The sequence below is a fragment of the Ranitomeya imitator genome, chromosome 6 (genome assembly GCF_032444005.1).
Source record: "Ranitomeya imitator isolate aRanImi1 chromosome 6, aRanImi1.pri, whole genome shotgun sequence".
In the NCBI taxonomy this organism is placed as follows: domain Eukaryota; kingdom Metazoa; phylum Chordata; class Amphibia; order Anura; family Dendrobatidae; genus Ranitomeya; species Ranitomeya imitator.
Window position 1 is genome coordinate 287,968,036 of NC_091287.1, and position 25,479 is coordinate 287,993,514.

At 41.7% G+C, this 25,479-nt stretch overlaps 1 protein-coding gene across 2 annotated transcripts in view; it reads right to left on the reverse strand.

Annotated features, from left to right (window-relative positions):
* Window positions 1-22,936: 22,936 nt before the first annotated feature.
* RNF152 (ring finger protein 152) overlaps window positions 22,937-25,479 on the reverse strand; it is a 50,258-nt gene continuing 47,715 nt past the window's right edge. For both annotated transcript variants that reach the window (XM_069730621.1, XM_069730622.1), the window contains exon 2: window positions 22,937-24,994. In XM_069730621.1, the coding sequence (XP_069586722.1) occupies window positions 24,284-24,895 (612 nt within the window). In that variant the 5' untranslated portion in view covers window positions 24,896-24,994 and the 3' untranslated portion in view covers window positions 22,937-24,283. The remainder of the gene's footprint in view (window positions 24,995-25,479) is intronic.

The window sequence follows — 25,479 nt, forward strand, 5'->3', positions numbered from 1 at the left end:
TCCTGATGACGTAGTGCGTTACTTATGGTAGCTTTTGTTATGGTGGTCCAAGCTCTATGCATCAGGTCATTCACTAGGTCCCCCATGTGATTCTGTGATTTTTTTCTCACCGTTCTTGTGATCATTTTGAGCCCATTGGGTGAGATCTTGCGTGGAGCCCCAGATCGAGGGAAAATATTTTGTATTTTGTAGCCTCTTCAAGCCCAGTAGCCCTTAGGACACATTCAGAAATCAGTGATTTTTCTTGCACGCAAACCACGATACAGTCTGTCAGTGGTTTTAATTAGATTTTCATCAATGAGTGAGTGTTTTATTTCTTACCATGAGTATTTCATACCATATATACTCGAGTATAAGCCGAGATTTTCAGCCCATTTTTTGGGGCTGAAAGTCCCCCTCTTGGCTTATACTCGAGTCATACCCAGGGGTCGGCAGGGGAGGGGGAGCGGGGGCTGTCTAATTATACTCACCTACTCCTGGCGTGGTCCCTGGATGTCCCTGCTTCTTCCAGCGCTGCAGCTTCTTCCTGTAGTGAGCGGTCACATGGTACCGCTCATTACAGTAATGAATATGCGACTCCACCTCCCATAGAGGTGGAGCCGCATATTCATTACTGTAATAAGCGGTAACAGTGACCGCTCACTACAGGAAGAAAATGCTGCGCCGGGGAACAGATGTGCAGCGGCGGCGCCAGGAGCAGGTAAGTATGATGGGGCAGTGCGCGATACTCACCTGCTCCTCGTTCCACCGTCAGCACCGCTGTGTCTTCTGCAGTGATGCTCAGGTCAAAGGGCGCGGTGATGTGATTAGTGCGCGCCGCCCTCTTCCTGAATGTCAATGCAGAGGATGGGAAGACACAGCGGCGGTCAGCAGTGGAACAGGAAAGGTGAGTATAGCAAGTGCTGGGGGCCTGAGTGGTGAGTATGTAATTTTTTTATTTTTTTAATCGCAGCAACAGCATATGGGGCAAATATCTGTATGGGGCATTTTATGTGGCCATGTGCAGCATGATATGGGGGCAAATATCTGTATGGGCATCTGTATAGGGCCATGTGCAGCATTATATGGGGGCAAATATCTGTATGGGGCATCTTATGGGGTCATAATCAACATTTGTGGAGCATTATACGGGGCAAATATCTGTATGGAGCATCTTATGTGGCCATGTGCAGCATTATATGGGGGCAAATGTCTGTATGGAGCATCTTATGTGGCCATGTGCAGCATGATTTGGGGCAAATATCTGTATGGGGCATCTGTATGGGGCCATGTGCAGCATTATATGGGGCAAATATCTGTATGGAGCATCTTATGGGGTCATAATCAACATTTGTGGAGCATTATACGGGGCAAATATCTGTATGGAGCATCTTATGTGGCCATGTGCAGCATTCTATGGGGGCAAATGTCTGTATGGAGCATCTTATGTGGCCATGTGCAGCATTATATGGGGCAGTTATCTGTATGGAGCTTCTTATGGGGCCAAGTGCAGCATTATATGGGGCAAATATCTGTATGGAGCATCTTATGGGGCCATGTGCAGCATTATATGGGGCAATTATCTGTATGGAGCATCTTATTGGGCCATAATCCACATTTGTGGAGCATTATACGGGGCAAATGTCTGTATGGAGCATCTTATGGGGTCATAATCAACATTTGTGCAGCATTATATGGGGCATATTTTAATATGGAGCATCATATGGAGCCCATCATAAACTGTATGGAGCATTATATGGGGCTCCTGATTCAATATGGACATTCAAAAACACTTAACCTACTGATGTCTCAATTAATTTTACTTTTATTGGTATCTATCTTTATTTTTGAAATTTACCAGTAGCTGCTGCATTTTTCACCCTAGGCTTATACTAGAGTCATTAAGTTTTCCCAGTTTTTTGTGGCAAACTTAAAGGGGTCGGCTTATACTCGGGTCGGCTTATACTCGAGTATATACTGTAAGTAATTTTGTGAAAAATAAGAAAAATAGCAAAGCTTTTTCCATCGGAATGTTAAAAACCAGCAGCACACAGATACAGTTAGGTCCGTATATATTTGGACCGAGACAACATTTTTCTAATTTTGGTTATAGACATTACCACAATGAATTTTAAACAAAACAATTCAGATGCAGTTGAAGTTCAGACTTTCAGCTTTCATTTGAGGGTATCCACATTAAAACTGGATGAAGGGTTTAGGAGTTTCAGCTCCTTAACATGTGCCACCCTGTTTTTAAAGGGACCAAAAGTAATTGGACAATTGACTCCAAGGCTATTTCATGGACATGTGTGGGCAATCCCTTCGTTATGTCATTCTCAATTAAGCAGATAAATGACCTAGAGTTGATTTGAGGTGTGGTGCTTGCATTTGGAAGGTTTTGCTGTGAAGTAAACATGCGGTCTAAGGAGCTCTCCATGCAGGTGAAACAAGGCATCCTTAAGCTGCGAAAACAGGAAAAACCCATCTGAGAAATTGCTACAATATTAGGAGTGGCAAAATCTACAGTTTGGTACATCCTTAGAAAGAAAGAAAGCACTGGTGAACTCATCAATGCAAAAAGACCTGGGCGCCCACGGAAGACAACAGTGGTGGATAATCGCAGAATAATCTCCATGGTGAAGAGAAACCCCTTCACAACAGCCAACCAAGTGAACAACACTCTCCAGGAGGTCGGCGTATCAATATCCAAATCTATCATAAAGAGAAGACTGCATGAAAGTAAATACAGAGGGTTCACTGCACGGTGCAAGCCACTCATAAGCATCAAGAATAAAAAGGCTAGACTTGACATTGCTAAAAAACATCTGAAAAAGCCAGCACAGTTACATAGTAACATAGTAACATAGTTAGTAAGGCCGAAAAAAGACATTTGTCCATCCAGTTCAGCCTATATTCCATCATAATAAATACCCAGATCTACGTCCTTCTACAGAACCTAATAATTGTATGATACAATATTGTTCTGCTCCAGGAAGACATCCAGGCCTCTCTTGAACCCCTCGACTGAGTTCGCCATCACCACCTCCTCAGGCAAGCAATTCCAGATTCTCACTGCCCTAACAGTAAAGAATCCTCTTCTATGTTGGTGGAAAAACCTTCTCTCCTCCAGACGCAAAGAATGCCCCCTTGTGCCCGTCACCTTCCTTGGTATAAACAGATCCTCAGCGAGATATTTGTATTGTCCCCTTATATACTTATACATGGTTATTAGATCGCCCCTCAGTCGTCTTTTTTCTAGACTAAATAATCCTAATTTCGCTAATCTATCTGGGTATTGTAGTTCTCCCATCCCCTTTATTAATTTTGTTGCCCTCCTTTGTACTCTCTCTAGTTCCATTATATCCTTCCTGAGCACCGGTGCCCAAAACTGGACACAGTACTCCATGTGCGGTCTAACTAGGGATTTGTACAGAGGCAGTATAATGCTCTCATCATGTGTATCCAGACCTCTTTTAATGCACCCCATTATCCTGTTTGCCTTGGCAGCTGCTGCCTGGCACTGGCTGCTCCAGGTAAGTTTATCATTAACTAGGATCCCCAAGTCCTTCTCCCTGTCAGATTTACCCAGTGGTTTCCCGTTCAGTGTGTAATGGTGATATTGATTCCCTCTTCCCATGTGTATAACCTTACATTTATCATTGTTAAACCTCATCTGCCACCTTTCAGCCCAAGTTTCCAACTTATCCAGATCCATCTGTAGCAGAATACTATCTTCTCTTGTATTAACTGCTTTACATAGTTTTGTATCATCTGCAAATATCGATATTTTACTGTGTAAACCTTCTACCAGATCATTAATGAATATGTTGAAGAGAACAGGTCCCAATACTGACCCCTGCGGTACCCCACTGGTCACAGCGACCCAGTTAGAGACTATACCATTTATAACCACCCTCTGCTTTCTATCACTAAGCCAGTTACTAACCCATTTACACACATTTTCCCCCAGACCAAGCATTCTCATTTTGTGTACCAACCTCTTGTGCGGCACGGTATCAAACGCTTTGGAAAAATCGAGATATACCACGTCCAATGACTCACCGTGGTCCAGTCTATAGCTTACCTCTTCATAAAAACTGATTAGATTGGTTTGACAGGAGCGATTTCTCATAAACCCATGCTGATATGGAGTTAAACAGTTATTCTCATTGAGATAATCCAGAATAACATCCCTCAGAAACCCTTCAAATATTTTACCAACAATAGAGGTTAGACTTACTGGCCTATAATTTCCAGGTTCACTTTTAGAGCCCTTTTTGAATATTGGCACCACATTTGCTATGCGCCAGTCCTGCGGAACAGACCCTGTCGCTATAGAGTCACTAAAAATAAGAAATAATGGTTTATCTATTACATTACTTAGTTCTCTTAGTACTCGTGGGTGTATGCCATCCGGACCCGGAGATTTATCTATTTTAATCTTATTTAGCCGGTTTCGCACCTCTTCTTGGGTTAGATTGGTGACCCTTAATATAGGGTTTTCATTGTTTCTTGGGATTTCACCTAGCATTTCATTTTCCACCGTGAATACCGTGGAGAAGAAGGTGTTTAATATGTTAGCTTTTTCCTCGTCATCTACAACCATTCTTTCCTCACTATTTTTTAAGGGGCCTACATTTTCAGTTTTTATTCTTTTACTATTGATATAGTTGAAGAACAGTTTGGGATTAGTTTTACTCTCCTTAGCAATGTGCTTCTCTGTTTCCTTTTTGGCAGCTTTAATTAGTTTTTTAGATAAAGTATTTTTCTCCCTATAGTTTTTTAGAGCTTCAATGGTGCCATCCTGCTTTAGTAGTGCAAATGCTTTCTTTTTACTGTTATTTGCCTGTCTTACTTCTTTGTTTAGCCACATTGGGTTTTTCCTATTTCTAGTCCTTTTATTCCCACAAGGTATAAACCGCTTACACTGCCTATTTAGGATGTTCTTAAACATTTCCCATTTATTATCTGTATTCTCATTTCTGAGGATATTGTCCCAGTCTACCAGATTAAGGGCATCTCTAAGCTGTTCAAACTTTGCCTTCCTAAAGTTCAATGTTTTTGTGACTCCCTGACAAGTCCCCCTAGTGAAAGACAGGTGAAACTGCACAATATTGTGGTCGCTATTTCCTAAATGCCCAACCACCTGCAGATTTGTTATTCTGTCAGGTCTATTAGATAGTATTAGGTCTAAAAGTGCTGCTCCTCTGGTTGGATTCTGCACCAATTGTGAAAGATAATGTTCTGGAAGAACATTCTTTGGACAGATGAAACCAAGATCAACCTCTACTAGAATGATGGAAAGAGAAAAGTATAGCGAAGGCGAGGTACAGCTCATGATCCAAAGCATACCACATCATCTGTAAAACACGGCGGAGGCAGTATGATGGCTTGGGCATGCATGGCTGCCAGTGGCACTGAGTCACTAGTGTTTATTGATGATGTGACACAGGACAGAAGCAGCTGAATGAATTCTGAGGTATTCAGAGACATACTGCGTGCTCAGATCCAGCCAAATGCAGCAAAACTGATTGGTCATCGTTTCATACTACAGATGGACAATGACCCAAAACATAAAGCCAAAGCAACCCAGGAGTTTATTAAAGCAAAGAAGTGGAATATTCTTGAATGGCCAAGTCAGTCACCTGATCTCAACCCAATTGAGCATGCATTTCACTTGTTAAAGACTAAACTTCAGACAGAAAGGCCCATAAACAAACAGCAACTGAAAACCACTGCAGTGAGGGCCTGGCAGAGCATCAAAAAGGAGGAAACACAGCGTCTGGCGATGTTCATAAGTTCAAGACTTCAGGCAGTCAGTGCCAACAAAGGGTTTTCCACCAAGTACTAAAAATGAACATTTTATTTAAAATTATTTAATCTGTCCAATTACTTTTGGTCCCTTTAAAAATAGGGTGGCACATGTTAAAGAGCTGAAACTCCTAAACCCTTCATGCAATTTTAATGTGGATACCCTCAAATGAAAGCTGAAAGTCTGAACTTCAACTGCATCTGAATTGTTTTGTTTAAAATTCATTGTCTATAACCAAAATTCAAAAAATGTTGTCTCTGTCCAAATATATATGGACCTAACTGTATGTTGTTCGTGATTTTCATAGACCCTTAGACTTGTACGGGTATGTTTGATCTGTGACTCGGCTCAAAGTCAGACATACTATCCCCATAAATACATGGACATATCAATAGGGTTCAAGATTATAATGGGTACACTGTCTAACTGTTAAGAAACATAGAACACTTAATGAAAAATGGACATCTAAATTACCTCTTGGTGACCCAAGGACAGCTCCAACAGTGTATTTTGCCCCTTGGTAATAGAGTTGAATCAAGGCTTATTTTTTGCAATAAATGCTGTAGTTTTTATCACTAATATTTTGGATTTGTGATGACAATCTTATCAATTTTTAATCAATTTGTCTGGTAGGCAAAGTGATCAAAAAACAGTAATTTTTTTTTCATTTTATCATTCATCATATGGGATATAATATGAATGTTATAAGTTGAACAGTTGCATATGTAGTGATACCAAATGTGTATTCTTTTTACTTTAGATTTTATTGAGAGTAAGTCCTGGAAAAAGCAGAGGAACATGTTCCTAAAAAAAATATGTTCCTTATTGGTCTCACTAGCGGAGTTAAAACTGCAATCACTTGATTGTTGTACAACACACTACAATATAGTCATATTTTAGTGTTTTGTCAAATTACTGACCTTTTGTGAAGCAGCACCTCAGACTGGGCTATATGGGTGTACAAACATGGCAGACAACACCTTTAGTATATTCTCCCCTTTCCTTCCTTGGCTACTATGCTAATAGCTGAGGTGGGGGGTGCGCATTGTATACTCCCCATTTTCAACATATTTGTCATGGTTAGGACAAGGCTAATGACCTGTGCTCTCAGGGTTCATGCTCTTAGCCTCTCTTTCAAGATGGGAAGGCTATTTATACTCGCTCCTAACCTGGTATCCTTGTCAGCGATAAGTTTTTCTGCAGTCTGTATGCTTGACCTCTGAAGTGTATAAAGAAAAGGAAGAGCAGCATCCATACCAGGTGATGATTATCCAAAAATAGTCTTTATTCTGCCATGATAAAATACAACGTTTCGGCCTGGTTGGCCTTTGTCAAGTCAAGTACTTGACAAAGGCCAACCAGGCTGAAACGTTGTATTTTATCATGGCAGAATAAAGACTATTTTTGGATAATCATCACCTGGTATGGATGCTGCTCTTCCTTTTCTTTGTACGTTTTTGTCCGATTGGATCCTTGGACTTTTGGAGCGTGCATCCTCTGTCTGAGTGCTGATGGTTGACCTCTTTGCACTGACCTCTGAAGTGTGTCCTGGCTTGCTTAGTGTCTTGCTGTCACGTGCTTTATATTCATTTTCCTGGATTACTGACCCCTGGCTTGGCTTCTGACTTTTCTCTGACTCTCCCTATTAGTATCTTGTAATCTCCTGGCTACGACCTCTGCTTGTTTCACTATTCTTTTATGCTTGTTCCTTCTCTGTTTCCCGGCATCTGGCTCCGCCCCCTGACCACCTCCCACTCTTTCACATGGTCTTAGGTCCTTTTGCTTTACCTGATCACTCTGTCTTATGTGGAAGGTCCCGTTGGTGTTCATGTTAGTTACCCGGTTTCTGGTCCAGCTCCGTTGCTGCTGGGTGCAGTTTCCCCTGCAGCATTAATACCCGGGTATTGCTACATTATCGCTTACCTGATAGTTTTCTCACTGGTGTGGAGGGTGGTGTTTGTATGCCATGGACCCGGTACAGGCTCTCATGGCACAGGTTAATGAGCTATCTCAGCTTTTGCTGAAGCTGTCTGTGGAACAGCAAGCCCTGGTCCACTCGCACCAACAGGTGCAGATAGATGTGGCAGGTGCTTTACAGGTGTCTGCTCCATTTTGGTCCCAGGAGGGGGGTCCCTCTGATGTATCCTTAGCGGACCCCGAACCGCCAGTAAAATTACCCAACACTTTTTCTGGGGATAAAAAATTGTTTAGGGTCTTTAAGGAGGGATGTAAGTTGTTTTTGAAGTTACGCCCCCGGGCCTCTGGAAATGAAAGGCAGATGGTGGGGGTAGTTATGTCTTTATTAAGGGGGTCCCCCCAGGCATAGGCCATCTCTCGCTCTTCCTCTGCTCCTGAACGAATGTCTGTGAACCTGTTCTTTGAGTCTTTGGGGCAAATTTATGATGAGCCTGATAGAGTGCGTCTTGCAGAAGATATGGTGACCACCGCTTTTGTTGACTGCAGTTCTTCCGTTAATTTGATTGATGCCCAAGTTGTGATTCGTAATAAGATAGGGACAGTTAGGCTGAAAAACCCTGTCAAAATTGTGGCTGTTGATTCATCCCCTCTTACCCAGGATGGAATTTGTTTCAAAACTGATGTTTTTTTCTCTGAAAGTGGGTTCCACTCACGTGGAGCAATTAAGTTGTTTTGTATTGAATAATCTGCCTGCAGGACTGGTTCTGGGAATGCCCTCGCTGCAATGCCACAATCCTGCCATTGATTGGGTGGCAGGGGAGATTACCCAATGGAGATGTAAGGGTAATGGTCCGTGTTGTAACCTGGGACCTTTTGTTAACCCGGTAAAGTCTGTATCTGTGTCGTCTGTCGGTCTGGAGGGTATTCCGGAGTACCTGAAAGACTTCGAAGACGTGTTTTCCGAAAGTGAGGCCAATGTGCTTCCACCACATCGACCTGGTGATTGTGCTATTAATTTAATTCCAGGAGCCAAATTACCCAAGACTCGTGTATACAATTTGTCTGGGCCCGAGCGCCAAACCATGAAAGAGTACATCACTGAGAGTCTCCGCAAGGGGCATATTCGGCCTTCTGTTTCACCTGTCGCAGCGGGGTTTTTCTTTGTGAAGAAAGAAGATGGTGGTTTGCGACCGTGCCTCGACTTTCGGGAACTGAATAAGATTACTGTGAAAAACACGTATCCTCTTCCTCTGATTCCTGATTTATGTAATCAACTCACTGGGGCCAAATGGTTTTCTAAGCTTGACTTACGAGGGGCTTATAATCTGATAAGGATTCGAGAGGGAGATGAATGGAAAACAGCATTTCTGACTACCGAGGGCTTATTTGAAAATTTGGTTGTGTCCTTCAGTCTCACTAACGCCCCTGCTGTGTTCCAGAATTTCATTAATGTTTTTTCTGACCTGATTGGGCGCTATGTTGTCATTTACCTGGATGACATCTTGATATTCTCAGAGGACAGTCAGTCTCACTTACACCATCTTCAGACAGTTCTTGTGAGATGAGACTCAGGGAGAACCATTTATACACAAAACTGGAGAAGTGCTCATTAGTTTATGCAAGAACTGTCTTTTCTGGGATTAATTGTATCTGGGGATGGGTTCCGGGGAAGGTTCAGGCCATATCTGATTGGGTGCAACCTCATGACCTGAAGGAGTTGCAGCGATTTCTGGGCTTCGATAACGATGATAGGAAGTTCATTAAAGGGTTTTCGCAGGTGGTGAAACCCTTAACGGACCTTACACTCAAAGAGGTGGAGGTAAAAAATTGGTCCGAGGCCGCAAAAAATTCCTTCCAGACACTGAATAAATGTTTTATTTTAGCCCCCGTGTTGATACAACCTGATCCATCGAGACCTTTTATCGTGGAGGTTGACGCATCAGAGGTGGGGGTGGGGGCAGTGTTGTCTCAGTGCCCGTCCACCCTTACTAACCATAAATCCTGTGCCTTTTTCTCTAAAAAATTCTCTTCGGCTGAGAGAAATTATGATGTTGGCAACAGGGAATTGTTGGCAATTAAATTGTCCTTCGCAGAATGGAGGCATTTTTTGGAGGGAGCTGTTCATCCCGTTACGATCATCACTGATCATAAAAATTTGGCCTATATCGAGTCTGTTAAGAGATTGACCCCCAGACAGGTCCGGTGGGCACTTTTTTTCTCGGTTTCATTTTACCATTACGTTCCGACCAGGGTCTAAAAATGTAAAGGCGGATGCCTTATCCTGAAGTTTTGATTGTGTGTCCCCTCCAGAACCTACCTCCTCCATTCTTCAACCTGGAGTGGTTAGGGCTGAAATCTCATCTGAGTTACAGAGAGAGATTTTGGAAGCACCGTCACAAGCTCCCAAGAATAAACCCTCTGGCAAATTGTTTGTACCCGATTATTTCCATCTCACACTTCTGCAAGAATTTCATAACTCTGTGTTGAGTGCACACCCTGGGATTGCAGCTACCCCGGGGGCAGTAACAAGGATTTTTTGGTGGCCTTCTATGGGTACTGATATTAAAAAATTTGTGAATACTTGTTGGATGTGTGTTCGCTCTAAGAGCTCTCTGGTCTGGCCAGCCAGGGAATTGGTACCTTTGGAAATTCTGGATAAACCTTGGACACATCTGTCCATGGATTTTATCACTAATCTTCCTCCTTCAAAGGGCAACTCTGTAGTCTGGGTAGTGGTTTTCTAAACAAGCCCACTTTGTGCCGTTATCTGCGTTGCCTTCTGCTGAAACCTTAGCTTGTTTGTTCATTCAGCATATAGTTCAGTCCTGTGAATGTGGTGTCTGACAGGGGTGTGCAATTTGTTGCTAGATTTTAGAGGGCTTTTTGTAAGAAGTTGGGGGTTACGTTGTCTTTCTCCTCTGCTTATCACTCGGAATCTAATGGTCAGACTGAACGCATCAACCAGTAGTTGGAACAAATTTTAAGATGCCTTGTCTCTTCCAGACAGGAGGACTGGTGTGAGGTATTACCCATGACAGAATTTGCGTTCAACTGTCGTATTAATCAGTCTACTGGCAAATCTCCTTTTCATGTCAATTATGAATTTGTTCGACAATTTGGAGAATTTTACGCATTGATTCTGGTTGCCCAGGTGCTGAGGGTCTGTTGCAACAGATAAGAACCCTTTGGAGGGAGGTTCAGGGTAATATCTCCAAAGCTCTAAGGAGGTACAAACATTTTGCAGACGGGAAGAGGGGGTCAGCTCCTACACTGACGGTGGGGGAGAAGGTGTGGTCGTCTACCCTACATCAAACTTAAAGTACCCTCTATGAAGTTGGGCCCCAGGTTTATAGGTCCATACAAGGTTATAGAGGTGATCAACCCGGTGGCCTATAGATTACAGTTGCCCGCCTCCTTCAAAATATCAAATGTCTTCCACAGGTCCCTATTAAAACCTGTGGGGACGGTTAGAGATTTTTCATCCAATGTTCTGCCAGTGTTGGTAGAGGGTCAGCCCAAGTATGAGGTAGGGTGCATCATTGATTCATGATGGATGCGTCGAAGGCTTCAGTACTTAAAACATTGAAAGGGATATTCTATTGAGGATCGGTAATGGGTTCCGGCCAGTTCTCTTCATGCTGATCGACTGGTGCTGGCTTTTCATGCCAGGTACCCTGAGAAGCCTGGGGGTCCACTGGCCCCCCGCTATGAGGGGGTACTGTCATGGTTAGGAGAAGGTTAATGTCCTGTGCTCTCAGGGTTAATGTTCTTAGCCTCTCTTTCAAGATGGGAGGGCTATTTATACTCGCTCCTAACCTGGTATCCTTGTCAGCTTAGATTTTTCTGCAGTCTGTATGCTTGACCTCAGAAGTGTGTGCTGGCTTGCTTAGTGTCTAGCTGTCACGTGCTTTATTCATTTTCCTGGATTACTGACCCTTGGCTTGGCTTCTGACTATTCTGACTCAACCTGTTAGTATCTTGTAATCTCCTGGCTACGACCTCTGCTTGTTTCACTATTCTTTTATGCTTGTTGCATCTGTTTTCCCGGCGTCTGGCTCTGCCCCCTGACCCCCACCCACTCTGTCAAATGATCTTAGGTCCTTTGGCTTTACCTGATCACTCTGTCTCATGTGGAAGGTCCCGTTGGTGTTCATGTTAGTTACCCGGTTTTTGGTCCAACTCCGTTGCTGCTCGGTGCAGTTTCACTTGCAGCATTAATCGTGACAATCTTAAACGCCAAAGTCACAACTTAAAGTGGCATTTGGAGGTTAAACTGCGGTATCAGAGCCTGATGAAGCTTAATTTTATAAATGGGATCCTTCAAATCTATTTTTGAATTTATTCCAAAATTTCTGCCATAGTTATCATGGTACTTCTATGAAAGGTAACCATAATGATATGCTTTGTTAACACAATTTTGGAAAACATTCCAGACAACTTTAACTGAATGCTCTGCTTTTAGCATGAGCTTTAAGCAATGAGTGGGGATGAGCAGACCTGTGGATGTTCGGGTTTGTTGGGTTCAACCGAACTTTAGTCCAAAGTTTTGTTTGAGTACCAGAAATCTTCCCCAACCACATTGAAGTCACTGGGGACCCGAACTTTGGTTCTGTAAAATGGTCACAGTAAGGGCTAGGGGGCTTCTCCTCTCTCTGAGCTCTAAAATGAACATCTGGGTGAACTACGTGTTCGTAATTTTAGGTGTCTGGTACGTACAGGTCTGGTACACTAGGTGTTTAGTAGAACCTTTACAGTTTGGGTTCGCTCATCTATAGTCAAGAGATCCAAGCTTAAAATGTCCCCTAACTCGTTATTTATCTGAAGTTTTATATAAAATCAAAAGTTAAATCCGTTTTGGACATAATTCTTTTGAGCAAAAATGTTTTTTTTTTTGCAGTGCCTTTACCACCTGGCTTATAGTCTCTATTGTGAGTGCAGAGGTTGCCTACTTTAAATGTTACCACAAAAAAAATAATATTAATCACATTTTTAATTATATACTTTTCCAAATGTCTGAACCGTAAACTGCTAACAGAGGATAACAATTTCCAAGTAATGTGATGTTCTGCAATATAGCAATGACACCACATTATCCCTTGGGATTTAGGAATTTTTAGACTTCTGTTTACAGTATGTGTTTACTGAACAGATTCCTCTTGGTACTGCCTTAGGAAATGCTTAAGATATTTTCCAAACCACATTTTTCTAAAAATAATGCTCTCATAAAAAGGACCATGGTTCATTAAATGCATATGCATTTTCAAGTAAGATATTTGCATTCTACAAAATAATGCATTATATATGTTTATACTGCCAATATAACATTACCAGCAAAAGATTAAAAAAAAAAATGTTCCAACTTGACAACCCATTTTCTAAATCTAAACACCCTGTGGGTTTTTGCTGCTATATAACTCCCAGATATCATAATGTCCATGTGCCTACTATGAACTAGAAGTCTTAAATTAGACCTCTTGGCCAGTGTGACAAATACAAACTTTGTTTAATAAAGATTGTGAAATGAGAAAAAAAATTATCAAAAATATATTTAACATGAGAACCTGATTTAACCCCTTTCTGACCTCGGACGGGATAGTACGTCCGAGGTCAGAAACCCCGCTTTGATGCGGGCTCCTGCGTTGAGCCCGCATCAAAGCCGGGACATCTGCCCGCACCTATTAACTAGTTAATCTGCCCGCACCTATTAACTAGTTAAATGCCGCTGTCGAACGCAGACAGCGGCATTTAACTACCGCATCTGGCCGGGCGGCCGGAAATGACGGCATCGCCGACCCCGTCACATGATCGGAGGTCGGCGATGCTTGTACCTTCTAACCATAGAGGTCCTTGAGAACTCTATGGTTACTGATCGCCGGTAGCTGTGAGCGCCACCCTGTGGTCGGCGCTCACAGCTCACCTCCATTTCTGCTACATAGCAGCGAACAGCAGATCGCTGCTATGTAGCAGAGGCGATCGTGCTGTGCCTGCTTCTAGCCTCCCATGGAGGCTATTGAAGCATGGCAAAAGTTAAAAAAAAAGTAAAAAAAAATGTGAAAAAAATAAAAAAAATATAAAAGTTTAAATCACACCCCTTTCGCCCCAATCAAAATAAATCAATAAAAAAAAATCAAATCTACACATATTTGGTATCACCGCGTTCAGAATTGCCCGACCTATCAACTAAAAAAATGCATTAACCTGATCGCTAAACGGCATAGCGAGAAAAAAATTAGAAACGCCAGAATTATGTTTTTTTGGTTGCCGCGACATTACATTAAAATGCAATAACAGGCAATCAAAAGATCGTATCTGCACCAAATTGCTATCATTAAAAACGTCATCTTGGCACGCAAAAAATAAGCCCTCAACCGACCCCAGATCATGAAAAATGGAGACGCTACGAGTATCGGAAAATGGCGCAAATTTTTTTTTTTTAGCAAAGTTTGGAATTTTTTTTCACCACTTAGGTAAAGAATAACCTAGTCATGTTTGGTGTCTATGAACTAGTAATGACCTGGAGAATCATAATGTCAGGTCAGTTTTAGCATTTAGTGAACCTAGCAAAAAAGCCAAACAAAAAACTAGTGTGGGACTGCACTTTTTTTGCAATTTCACCGCACTTGGAATTTTTTTCCCACTTTCTAGTACACGACATGCTAAAACCAATGATGTCGTTCAAAAGTACAACTCGTCCCGCAAAAAATAAGCCCTCACACAAATTGACAGAAAAATAAAAAAGTTATGGCTCTGGGAAGGAGAGGAGTGAAAAACGAACATGGAAAAACGAAAAATCCCAAGGTCATGAAGCTGCACTTGAAAAAGAGTCGTTGGCCCACTGGAGTCAGGCCTGTAATTTGTTACACACCTGTCCTATGTATACTCCCTACACCCTGATCTCCTAAACTTTCTTGTGTTCCATGTAGAGCTTTGCATGCTCACATGTTTTGAATTTCCTAGGTCTATATAAGGCTTCCCAAGATACACACCTGGGTCTTGATATTATGAATTAGTTTGTCTGTGCAAAATTCCTGTTCACAGTTTCGAGGATGTCTCCTGGCTGTTTGTGGTTTCCAGTCTCTGTTTTCCTTGAGATGGTTCTACTCGTTCATTGGAGTCCAGTTTTGTTTAATTAAACTGATAGGACTTGATTTGGAAAGGCACACACCTGTCTATATAAGACCTTACAGCTCACAATGCATAAATCCAAAAGAAAAAAATGGAGTTCTATACGAAAGTACATATAAAAGATCAATATTTTATTTCAGAAAATCTTAAAAAAGTCAATAGAATACAAAACATGTGAAGGAAGGGGATACCCTAGTACAAAAACATCCAAGTCACAGGCACAAGAATGTATGTATCACCATGGTATATATAGACATCCATGTTTGCACACAGTGGTAAAATATATCACTAGCTCCTATATGGACAAGTGTCCTCCATGCAAAAAGTAAGCAGGGAAACCAATATATGGTGCATATCAGATGCAAGATTTCTTACCCATGGTGAGGTGAACAGTGCTGGTGACTCTGGAAAGCCCCCTGACGCGCGTTTCGCGTTGCTTTTTCAAAGAGGGAATAAGATAATTGCCCCAGATGCCGGCGTTTTATAGCGGTGTTCACGGACAAAAATGTCCAAAGTGCGCAGGCGCACCACAGCCGATACAGGAAGTGACCCTCCACCCCCAGCATTCACCAAGAGCGCACGTCAAGGGGAAATCCCCTGGTGACGTCATGGACATGCGCTCTCGGATAACTGAAGCCGGGGATATGAGAACCCACCACCCGGCGTGGAGCGCACGCACAGTGACTACTCTTAACATGCAGAGAAGATATGCCCCACACAATGGCGCAAGGTGATGTCCGCACCCACGGCTGCAATAATAGCAGCTCAAATATACATATGGATAGCGGGCATCACTGTATGCGCCCAGGGGTAAAAGTGAGAGGATCTAGCAAAAAGGAACCATAAAAAGGCGGATTAATACCGCATAAATACAAACACCATAATTAGTGCCTAACATAGACATATAAAACATACCTTACATTAATACATGAATATACAACATATTAAGACATATATGATATGCCAAAAAGTGCAATTATACCATAATATAATAATATCAACAGACATATATATGTGTCATATGCAACTTGAAACATTATACGAAATGAAAAATAATAAATAATAAATAAAAAATAATAGGAAATAATAATGGAGACATGAAAAATTATAAAGAATCTTCCAACAAGTGAACAATCTTCAAGTGACGATAAGTGACGCGGTTCACTAATGCTTTTGTCCTTATTCACAATTCTTTGCATGTTTCTGACGCAATGCCCACAAAACACCCATTTCTCAAGGACAATTAAATCTAGGGATGTAAAAGATAAAAGAAAAATTAAAAGAACAGAAAAAAACACTAACACAATTAAAATGTAATGACAGATTGATTTTTATCTACAGCACAAAGAGAGACATGGGGGAACAAGGCTCTCATAGAAAAGGGACAAAGCTAATTGTCTCATTCAGTCCCACCGGAGACATGGAATTCAGGGTCACTATCCATTTGCACTCAACCTGTGCAAGTAAACGTTTCATGTTTCCTCCTCTACTACCGCCATGAACCTGATCGATCCCGATGATCCGTAGACCAGAGGGATCGCATCCATGAAACATAGAAATGCTTCGGGATGGTTTTTAGGGCACCAACGTCCTCAGCTTTACGTGCATTTGTAATATCTCTTCCGTGCTCTCTCACACGTACACGAAGCTGACGTGACGTAAGCCCAACATATATTTTGGAGCAAGGACATGTGGCTAGATATATAACAAAAGTACTGCTGCAGCGTATATGGTGTCAAATCTGAAATTTCCTCTCTGCACACGATGACGAGAAATGAGTGCCTCTAACAAGATTTTTGTCTCTACAGGCCAAGCAATCGCCACAGGGATAACAACCCCATGTAGGACCTCTATTAGTTGGATTAAGAGGATTGGTAACTTTTGCCACATAGTGGCTTTTTACCAATAGGTCTCTAATACTTTTGCCTCATTTTGCTGTAAAGCTGGGTCTTTGGGGAATACTAGACGCCAAGACGGAGTCAGTGAGAAGAACTGGCCAATGTTTATTGATTATCTCATGCATGCGTTTCCAATAGCAATTATATGTGGAGACAAATCTAACATTGTTTTCCAATATGCCACTCTTCTCTTTTTTATATAATAAATGCTGCCTCTCCGTTTTCTTGGCTCTAGTGTATCCCTGTTTTATACAGCGATTGCTATAGCCACGAGCTTTGAATCTACTTTTGAGGTCTTCAGACTGGGCTTCAAATTTTTGTTCAGTAGAGCAGATCCACTTCACAAGTTTTGTATTCTATTGACTTTTTTAAGATTTTCTGAAATAAAATATTGATCTTTTATATGTACTTTCGTATAGAACTCCATTTTTTTCTTTTGGATTTATGACTATTCGGAGTATACGTTATTGTCCTGGTATATACATGGGTATAGACAAACATCTTTTTCCAACTGCACACCAAGTGTGTGGGACCCATGTTATTTCTGTGGGTGTGTTTTCAGCTCACAATGCATGTCAGACCAAATAAAATGCATGTCAGACCAAATAAGAATCATGAGGTCAAAGGAACTGTACAAGGATCTCAAAGACAAAATTGTGTCAAGGCACAGATCTGGCCATAGGCCAAGGTTACAAAATAATTTCTGCAGTACTCAAGGTTCCTAAGAGCACAGTGGCCTCCATAATCCTGAAATGGAAGAAGTTTAGGACCACCAGAAGTCTTCCTAGACCTGGCCATAAGCTGAGCAATCGTTTGAGAAGAGCATTGTTGAGAGAGGTAAAGAAGAACCCCAAGATCACTGTGGCTGAGCTCCAGAGATGCAGTAGGGAGATGGGAGAAAGATCCACAAAGTCAACTATCACTGCAGCCCTCTACCAGTTGGGCCTTTATGGCAGAGTGGCTCGAAGGAAGCCTCTCCTCAGTGCAAGACACATGAAAGCCTACATAGAGTTTGCTGAAAAACACATTAAGGACTCCCAGACTATGAGAAATAAGATTCTCTGGTCTGACGAGATGAAGATAGACCTTTTTGGTGATAATTCTAAGTGGTATGTGTGGAGAAAACTAGGCACTGATCATCACCTGCCCAATACAATACAATACAATACAATGCCAACAGTGGAACATGGTGGTGGCAGCATCATGCTATGGGGTTTTTCAGCTGCAGGGACATGATGACTGGTTGTCATTGAAGGAAACATGAATGTGGTTAAGTACTGAGATATCCTGGATGAAAACCTCTTCTAGAGTACTCTGGACCTCAGACTTGGCCGAAGGTTCACCTTCCAAGACAAAGGCCCTCAGCACACAGCCAAGGAGTGGCTTCAGAACAACTCTGTGACCATTCTGGATTTGCCCAGCAAGAGCCCTGACCTAAACCCAATTGAGCAACTCTGGAGAGACCTGAAAATGGCTGTCCATTAACATTCACCATCCAACCTGGTGGAACTGGAGAGGATTTGCAAGGAAGAATGGCAGAGGATCCCCAAATCCAGGTGTGAAAAACTAGTTGCATCATTCCCAAGAAGACTCATGGCTGTACTAGCTCAAAAGGGTGCTTCTACTCAATACTGAGCAAAGGGTCTGAATACTTATGACCATGTGATATATTAGTTTTTCTTTTTTAATAAATTTGCAAAAATTTCTACATTTGTTTCTTGTTTAGTCAAGATGGGGTGCAGAGTATACATTAATGAGAAAAAAATGAACTTTTTGAATTTACCAAATGGCTGCAATGAAACAAAGAGTGAAAAATTTAAACATAGTTATTAGGGTTGAAGGAAGACTTTAAGTCCATCTAGTTCAACACATAGCCTAACCTTACATGCCTTAACATGTTGATTCAGAGGAAGGCAAAAAAACCCATGTGGCAAAGAGTAAGGTCCACATTGGGGAAAAAAATTCCTTCCCGACTCCACATAAGGCAATCAGACTAGTTCCCTGGATCAACACCCTATCATGGAATCTAGTATATATAACCTGTAACATTATACTTTTCGAGAAAGGCATCCAGTCCCCTCTTAAATTTAAGTAATGAATCACTCATTACTAGTGTTGAGCGATACCGTCCGATACTTGAAAGTATCGGTATCGGATAGTATCGGCCGATACCCGAAAAATATCGGATATCGCCGATACCGATATCCGATACCAATACAAGTCAATGGGACATCAAGTATCGGAATGTATCCTCATGGATCCCAGGGTCTGAAGGAGAGGAAACTCTCCTTCAGGCCCTGGGATCCATATTAAAGTGTAAAATAAAGAATTAAAATAAAAAATATTGTTATATTCACCTCTCCGGCGGCCCCTGGACATCAGCGGGAGGATCCGGCGTCCGGCACGGCTTCTTTCTTCAAAATGCGCGCCTTCAGGACCTGTGGAATGACGTCCCGGCTTCTGATTGGTCGCGTGCCGCCCATGTGACCGCCACGCGACCAATCAGAAGCCGCGACGTCATTCCTCAGGTCCTAGAAGGCGCTCATTCTAGGACTTTAGCTGAGGAATGACGTCGCGGCTTCTGATTGGTCGCGTGGCGGTCACATGGGCGGCACGCGACCAATCAGAAGCCGGGACGTCATTCCACAGGTCCTGAAGGCGCGCATTTTGAAGAAAGAAGCCGTGCCGGACGCCGGATCCTCCCGCTGATGTCCAGGGGCCGCCGGAGAGGTGAATATAACAATATTTTTTATTTTAATTCTTTATTTTACACTTCCGATACCGATACCCGATATCACAAAAATATCGGATCTCGGTATCGGAATTCCGATACCGCAAGTATCGGCCGATACCCGATACTTGCGGTATCGGAATGCTCAACACTACTCATTACAACATCATAAGGCAGAGAGTTCCATAGTCTCACTGCTTTTACAGTAAAGAATCCGCGTCTGTTATTATGCTTAAGCCTTCTTTCCTCCAGACGTAGAGGATGCCCCCTTGTCCCTGTCTCAGGTCTATGATTAAAAAGATCATCAGAAAGGTCTTTGTACTGTCCCCTCATATATTTATGCATTAAAATAAGATCACCCCTTAGTCTTCGTTTTTCCAAACTAAATAGCCCCAAGTGTAATAACCTGTCTTGGTATTGCAGACCCCCCAGTCCTCTAATAACCTTGACACCCAGGTCTTTTTCATTGACAATTTTTCCCAGAGTTTTAGAATTGAGCACATAGTTATACATCTTATTACTTCTACCCAAGTGCATGACCTTACATTTGTCCCCATTAAAGCTCATTTGCCATGTATCAGGCCAAGCTCCTAGTTTACATAAATCATCCTGTAATATAAAATTGTCCTCCTCTGTATAGATTACCCTGCAGAGTTTAGTGTCATCTGCAAATATTGAAATTCTAGTCTGTATGCCCCCTACAAGCTCATTAATAAATACGGTATGTTAAAAAGAAGAGGGACCAATACTGACCCCTGTGGTACCCCACTGCTCACCGCGACCCAGTCCGAGTGTGCTCCATTAATAACCACCCTTTGTTTCCTATTCCTGAGCCAGCTCTTAACCCACTAACACATATTTTCCCCTATCCCCAGTATTCTCTTTTTATGTATCAACCTTTTGTGTGACACCGTATTAAAGGCTTTTGAAAAGTCCATACATACTACGTCCACTGCGTTCCCTTGGTCCAGTCCGGAACCTACCTCTTCATAGAAATTGATCAAATTAGTCTGACAGGAACGGTCTCTAGTAAACCCATGATGATATTGAGGTTATTCCTCTTCAGATTCTCCAGTATAGCATCCCTTAGAATACCCTCCAGGATTTTACTCACAGTAGAGGTTAAGCTTACTGGCCTATAATTTCCAAGTTCAATTTTTGTCCCCTTTTTGAATATTGGCACCACATTTGCTATACGCTAGTCCTGTGGTACAGACCCTGTTATTATGGAGTCTTTAAAGATTAAAAATAATGGTCTATCAATGACTGTAATAAATTCCTGCAGTACTCGGGGGTGTATCCCATCCGGGCCCGGAGATTTGTCAATTTTTTTGGGAATTTTTGTTATCACTGATCATATTGTCTGCCATGGAATTTTTAAAGGGATCTAAATACTTTCCGTACCCACTGTATGTGCCTATAGCTTCCCATAACTCTGTTGCCTGTCTGAGGTCTGCCAAATGACTCTGGTTTTCCTGCAGCTTCCAGTAACTTTGCTACCTGTCTGCAGTCTCACTGATGCTTCCAGTAACTCTGCTACCTGTTTACTACATGCAATACCCACCTGCTGCACTGTGGCCTGTGTGCCCACCTGAACCTTGGACTTCGAGGATCCACCTCACCTAGTGAGCCCATATGACATTTGTCATGAGCTTCAGCCAGTTATTAACCACAGCATTCATACTTTTGACATCCCATTCACACATGGTCTTAGAAAAGAAAAGCTGTTTATTTCAAACTCACAGTCCAAGAAGTAGTATCAATCCAGACATTTTATCATGTTTTTTTAATTATTTCAACAAAATTTTCATAAACCAATGGTAAATATTAGAAAATACTTGTCATCCCCCACCTCCTAAAAACATTACTTATTCTGAAAATCATCTGAAATATGTGTTGGTCACAACAAAATTAATTGCCAGCTCAACACATTGTCAGATTTCAGAGCCTAATAAATTAATAGAGAGAGGGGAGAGGAGGATAGAGGAGCAGTGATACAGACACACAAATCATACTGCATCTTTTAGCAAGTGATTTATCTTACTTTCAGTGCTGGATTCACAGTCACAGAGCTCAATACTGTTGTATATTGTCAACCTTAGTGCTGTTGCTTCTCTGTGTCCTACACACAATAGGAAAAGCAGGAATTCTTCTCTCAGATGGAATACATTTCTCTAGCAGTTGATACTGCAGGCAGGATTCACAGTCACACAGCTCAATACTGTTGTATATTGTCAACCTTAGTTCTGCTGCTTCTCTGTGTCCTACACACATTAGGAAAAGCAGGAATCCCTCTCTCAGGTGGAATACATTTCTCTAGCAGTTGATACTGCAGGCAGGTCAAGGTATGCCAAGAAGAGTTTTTACAACCAGCTCATCACCATGGCCAATAAAGGCGGTCCAAAGCTAGGGACTTCCCATATGATCTCCCCCAAAAAAATGTTTGTGAAGTTTCATATGGTGTAATGGTTTTATTTTGTTTTAAACTTTATTATTTCTACCACATTGAAGATGGTATTCCATATAAATCATATAAAAAGTTAAGCCACTCAGAGAATTTATCTATTCTGGTTTAATGTATACTTTCAAAATAATCAGAATTAACAAATGAAAATAAATATAATTAAAAAAATCCCATTGTTATGATTTCTATAGGATCATTAGCAACCTTTATTGTAAAATACATGATTCTCTGTACTCCTGATCTAGTCCATACAAAGAAATTGTTCTATGTAATCCCACATGTAATTTACCAAGCAACAGAATATATTGGATAGAATATGATTCATTAAACTATAAAAAAAAAGGCAGCCCATGTGCAAAAACATAAAAGTACATATAATTATAAACAAAAACAGTTATTCTAACTGCTTAAAGGGAACCTGTCACCCCGAAAATCCGGGGTGAGGTAAGCCCACCGGCATCAGGGGCTTATCTACAGCATTCTGTAATGCTGTAGATAAGCCCCCGATGTAACCTGAAAAGGGAGAAAAAGACGTTATATTATACTCACCCAGGGGCGGTCCCGCTGCTGGTCCGGTCAGATGGGCATGTCCGGTCCGCTGCGGCGCCTCCTATCTTCTTTCCATGACGTCCTCTTCTGATCTTCAGCCACGGCTCCGGCGCAGGCGTACTTTGCTCTGCCCTCTTGAGGGCAGAGGATAGTACTGCAGTGCGCAGGCGCCGGAAAGGTCAGAGGCCCGGCGCCTGCGCACTGCAGTACTTTGTCTGCCCTCAACAGGGCAGAGCAAAGTACGCCTGCGCCGGAGCCGTGGCTGAAGATCAGAAGAGGACGTCATGGAAAGAAGATAGGAGGCGCCGCAGCGGACCGGAGACGCCCATCCGACCTGACCAGCAGCGGGACCGCCCCTGGGTAAGTATAATCTAACGTCTTTTTCTCCCTTTTCAGGTTACATCGGGGGCTTATCTACAGCATTACAGAATGCTGTAGATAAGCCCCTGATGCCGGTGGGCTTACCTCACCCCGGATTTTCGGGGTGACAGGTTCCCTTTAACATTGCCAAATATGAACTGTAATATACGGCATATAAAATGAGCATAAAATATTACAATTAAAAGGTAAAGCTTAAAAAGTCAATGAAATATCCTTTAATGTCATCCACAATAACAATACAACGCAATGAATCTCATTTGCAAAATGACTCATAAACATAATAGTCGGATGAACCCATTTCATCAAGCGCAAAAAATATATATTTTTGTACATCTTCTGATGCAGCATCCTGTGGATATTAGAGCAAAGATTTTTTAAGAATTGGATCTTGTATTTTAATCTATGTTTATCTAACTTTTTTTTCAGAAACCAGACTAGTCTATCATTCTCTCATACAATTTACAAACTTAACTTGGAACCCATCAAATGTCTTAGCGAGCTTCCAGCAGTGCATGCCATGTTTAAATATACAAGCCATGGCATCTCTAGTTCTCTAGGTCAAAGATGTCCCATGACATATATAAAAATTATAATATTGCAGCTTTGTGGAGGGACAATTTGGTAAATGTAAGAAAGAAATTGGTAGTTACAGTTTAGCCATTACTTTATGTAAAACATTTTTTTAATTCACATTACTCTGATACACCAATAATAACAGGGCTTAGTTATTGCACAGTGATGGGTATTTTTGCATCCATGTGTTTTCATGTGCACCACCATAATACAATTCTGTGACCTAAGCCTGCAAAATGTAACTGTTTGCACATTGCACTTAATGATAATGAACATTCAGTATCACCTGCTTTGTAGGCACCTAAAAAATACATGATATTGACAGACTCTAAAACAATCAGTTTAAAGAATGAGTAAGCAAAATGCTATCTTCATACGAGAGCCATGTAAAGTCTAGGACCTGAGAGGTATGCAGATACAGGTTATTGAAGTACTAAAGAACTTGTCTGATAAAAAAAAAACTTTAGAGTTTCATGATCTTCTAAAACCCAACTGCTTTCATCTCATATTCCTGCTTCTATTCATTTTAAATTCTTCATCAAGAAAAAAATACTGGGTCAGTCTGGTGAGTATGGCCAGAGTACAATGAGCTAGAGTCAAGTCATCTTACTATCCTATAGTCGAATGTACCACGCAAGTCCTGTGAAAGAATGATGACTGCATGCAATCTTCATTAGTTCTAACCGCACTGTAGGAGAGTGTCCACACAGCACTCTCATGGGTCTTCCAAAATTACGGAGGCTTTCAAGTTCCCACCCTTGGACAGTTGAGATTTCTTATGTTTACAAGGCTGCTGTGTACATTTGCTTCTATATTTTGCCAAACATGTACAAAGAAAATCCACAGGACCCATTTCAGCCACATGAAATCACAGTGAATCGCTTTGAAATGCAAGACATATTATGAAGGACAATTCCAAGTAGGAAGACCAAAACACATGCAACTAATATGACAGTGCAAACTCCAGACCATGTAGAACTTTTAACAACTCCTCTTCTCTCGTGTTCCTCCTCTTCGATGTCATGGGTCATTGCACCTTGGAGTGGTTGTTGTTCCATAGGCACAGTCACTACAGTGACTGGTTTTTGCTGACTTCCCGGTAGTAATCTGCAGCCTATATCACCAGGCAACAAAGCTCTTTCTTTGGTAACAGGAAGTGGCCACATGTAACATCCGTTGCTTGGCAATTTAATGAAGACCGGGGTGTTTTCTGATGTATGAGGGATTGCAATGACTGCAACAACATCTGGGTCATCAGGCAATTGTGATACAGAATATCCAGGGGGTAGCCTTGTAACACCTCGGCACCAAGGGCATCTAAGGTCTTTCTGACTGGCCCTCATCTGCTGTAGACATACCGAACAGCATGTATGTTTGCAATCAAGCAGTTTTGGTCTTCTTCGAGGACTATAGTAATTAAAACAGATTTGACATTCTAACAGCGAATCCTGGGAAAGAGTTTCCATGATCAAATTGACCTAATTATTCAGTGAAAAGGTTATTAACCTTATTTTCTGTATGTAGATACGTTTCGGGCAATATGTAAGACGTTGAAAAAAAAAGATCTGCAAAAGGATACAGAAAAGAAGAAGTTAGATATTGAGCTGCAGTCATTAGATGACATCATAAATTATTCTGTACACATTACAAGCGGTGTAACCATTTAGGCAATCAGCAAGGCATAAAGGTTGCTTATATTCTAGAAAGGCCCCTCATAAGCCTTAAAGCAACTTGAGATTATGTAACTTGCTAATATAGTGTTATGCTGTTGTCCAAATCCTCCTAAAGCCACTGCGGTACCTGCAGCTGAGATTCTAGTCTTGTTCTTGACATAGGACAGAATTTCCAGTTACAGAATGTGTCCTCAGCATTGCGTGAGGGGGGCAGCTGACTCTCATGTCAATAGCTAAATTCACAAAGATAAAAAAGGGGTTTGGCTTATCTGTTGGGATAAGTAGTCAGCCATCCTGTGATGAACACTAAAACTAGAAAAGCAACAGCAGGGACCTGGGACAAGGAGGGCCCCAAAACTATATATATATATATATAT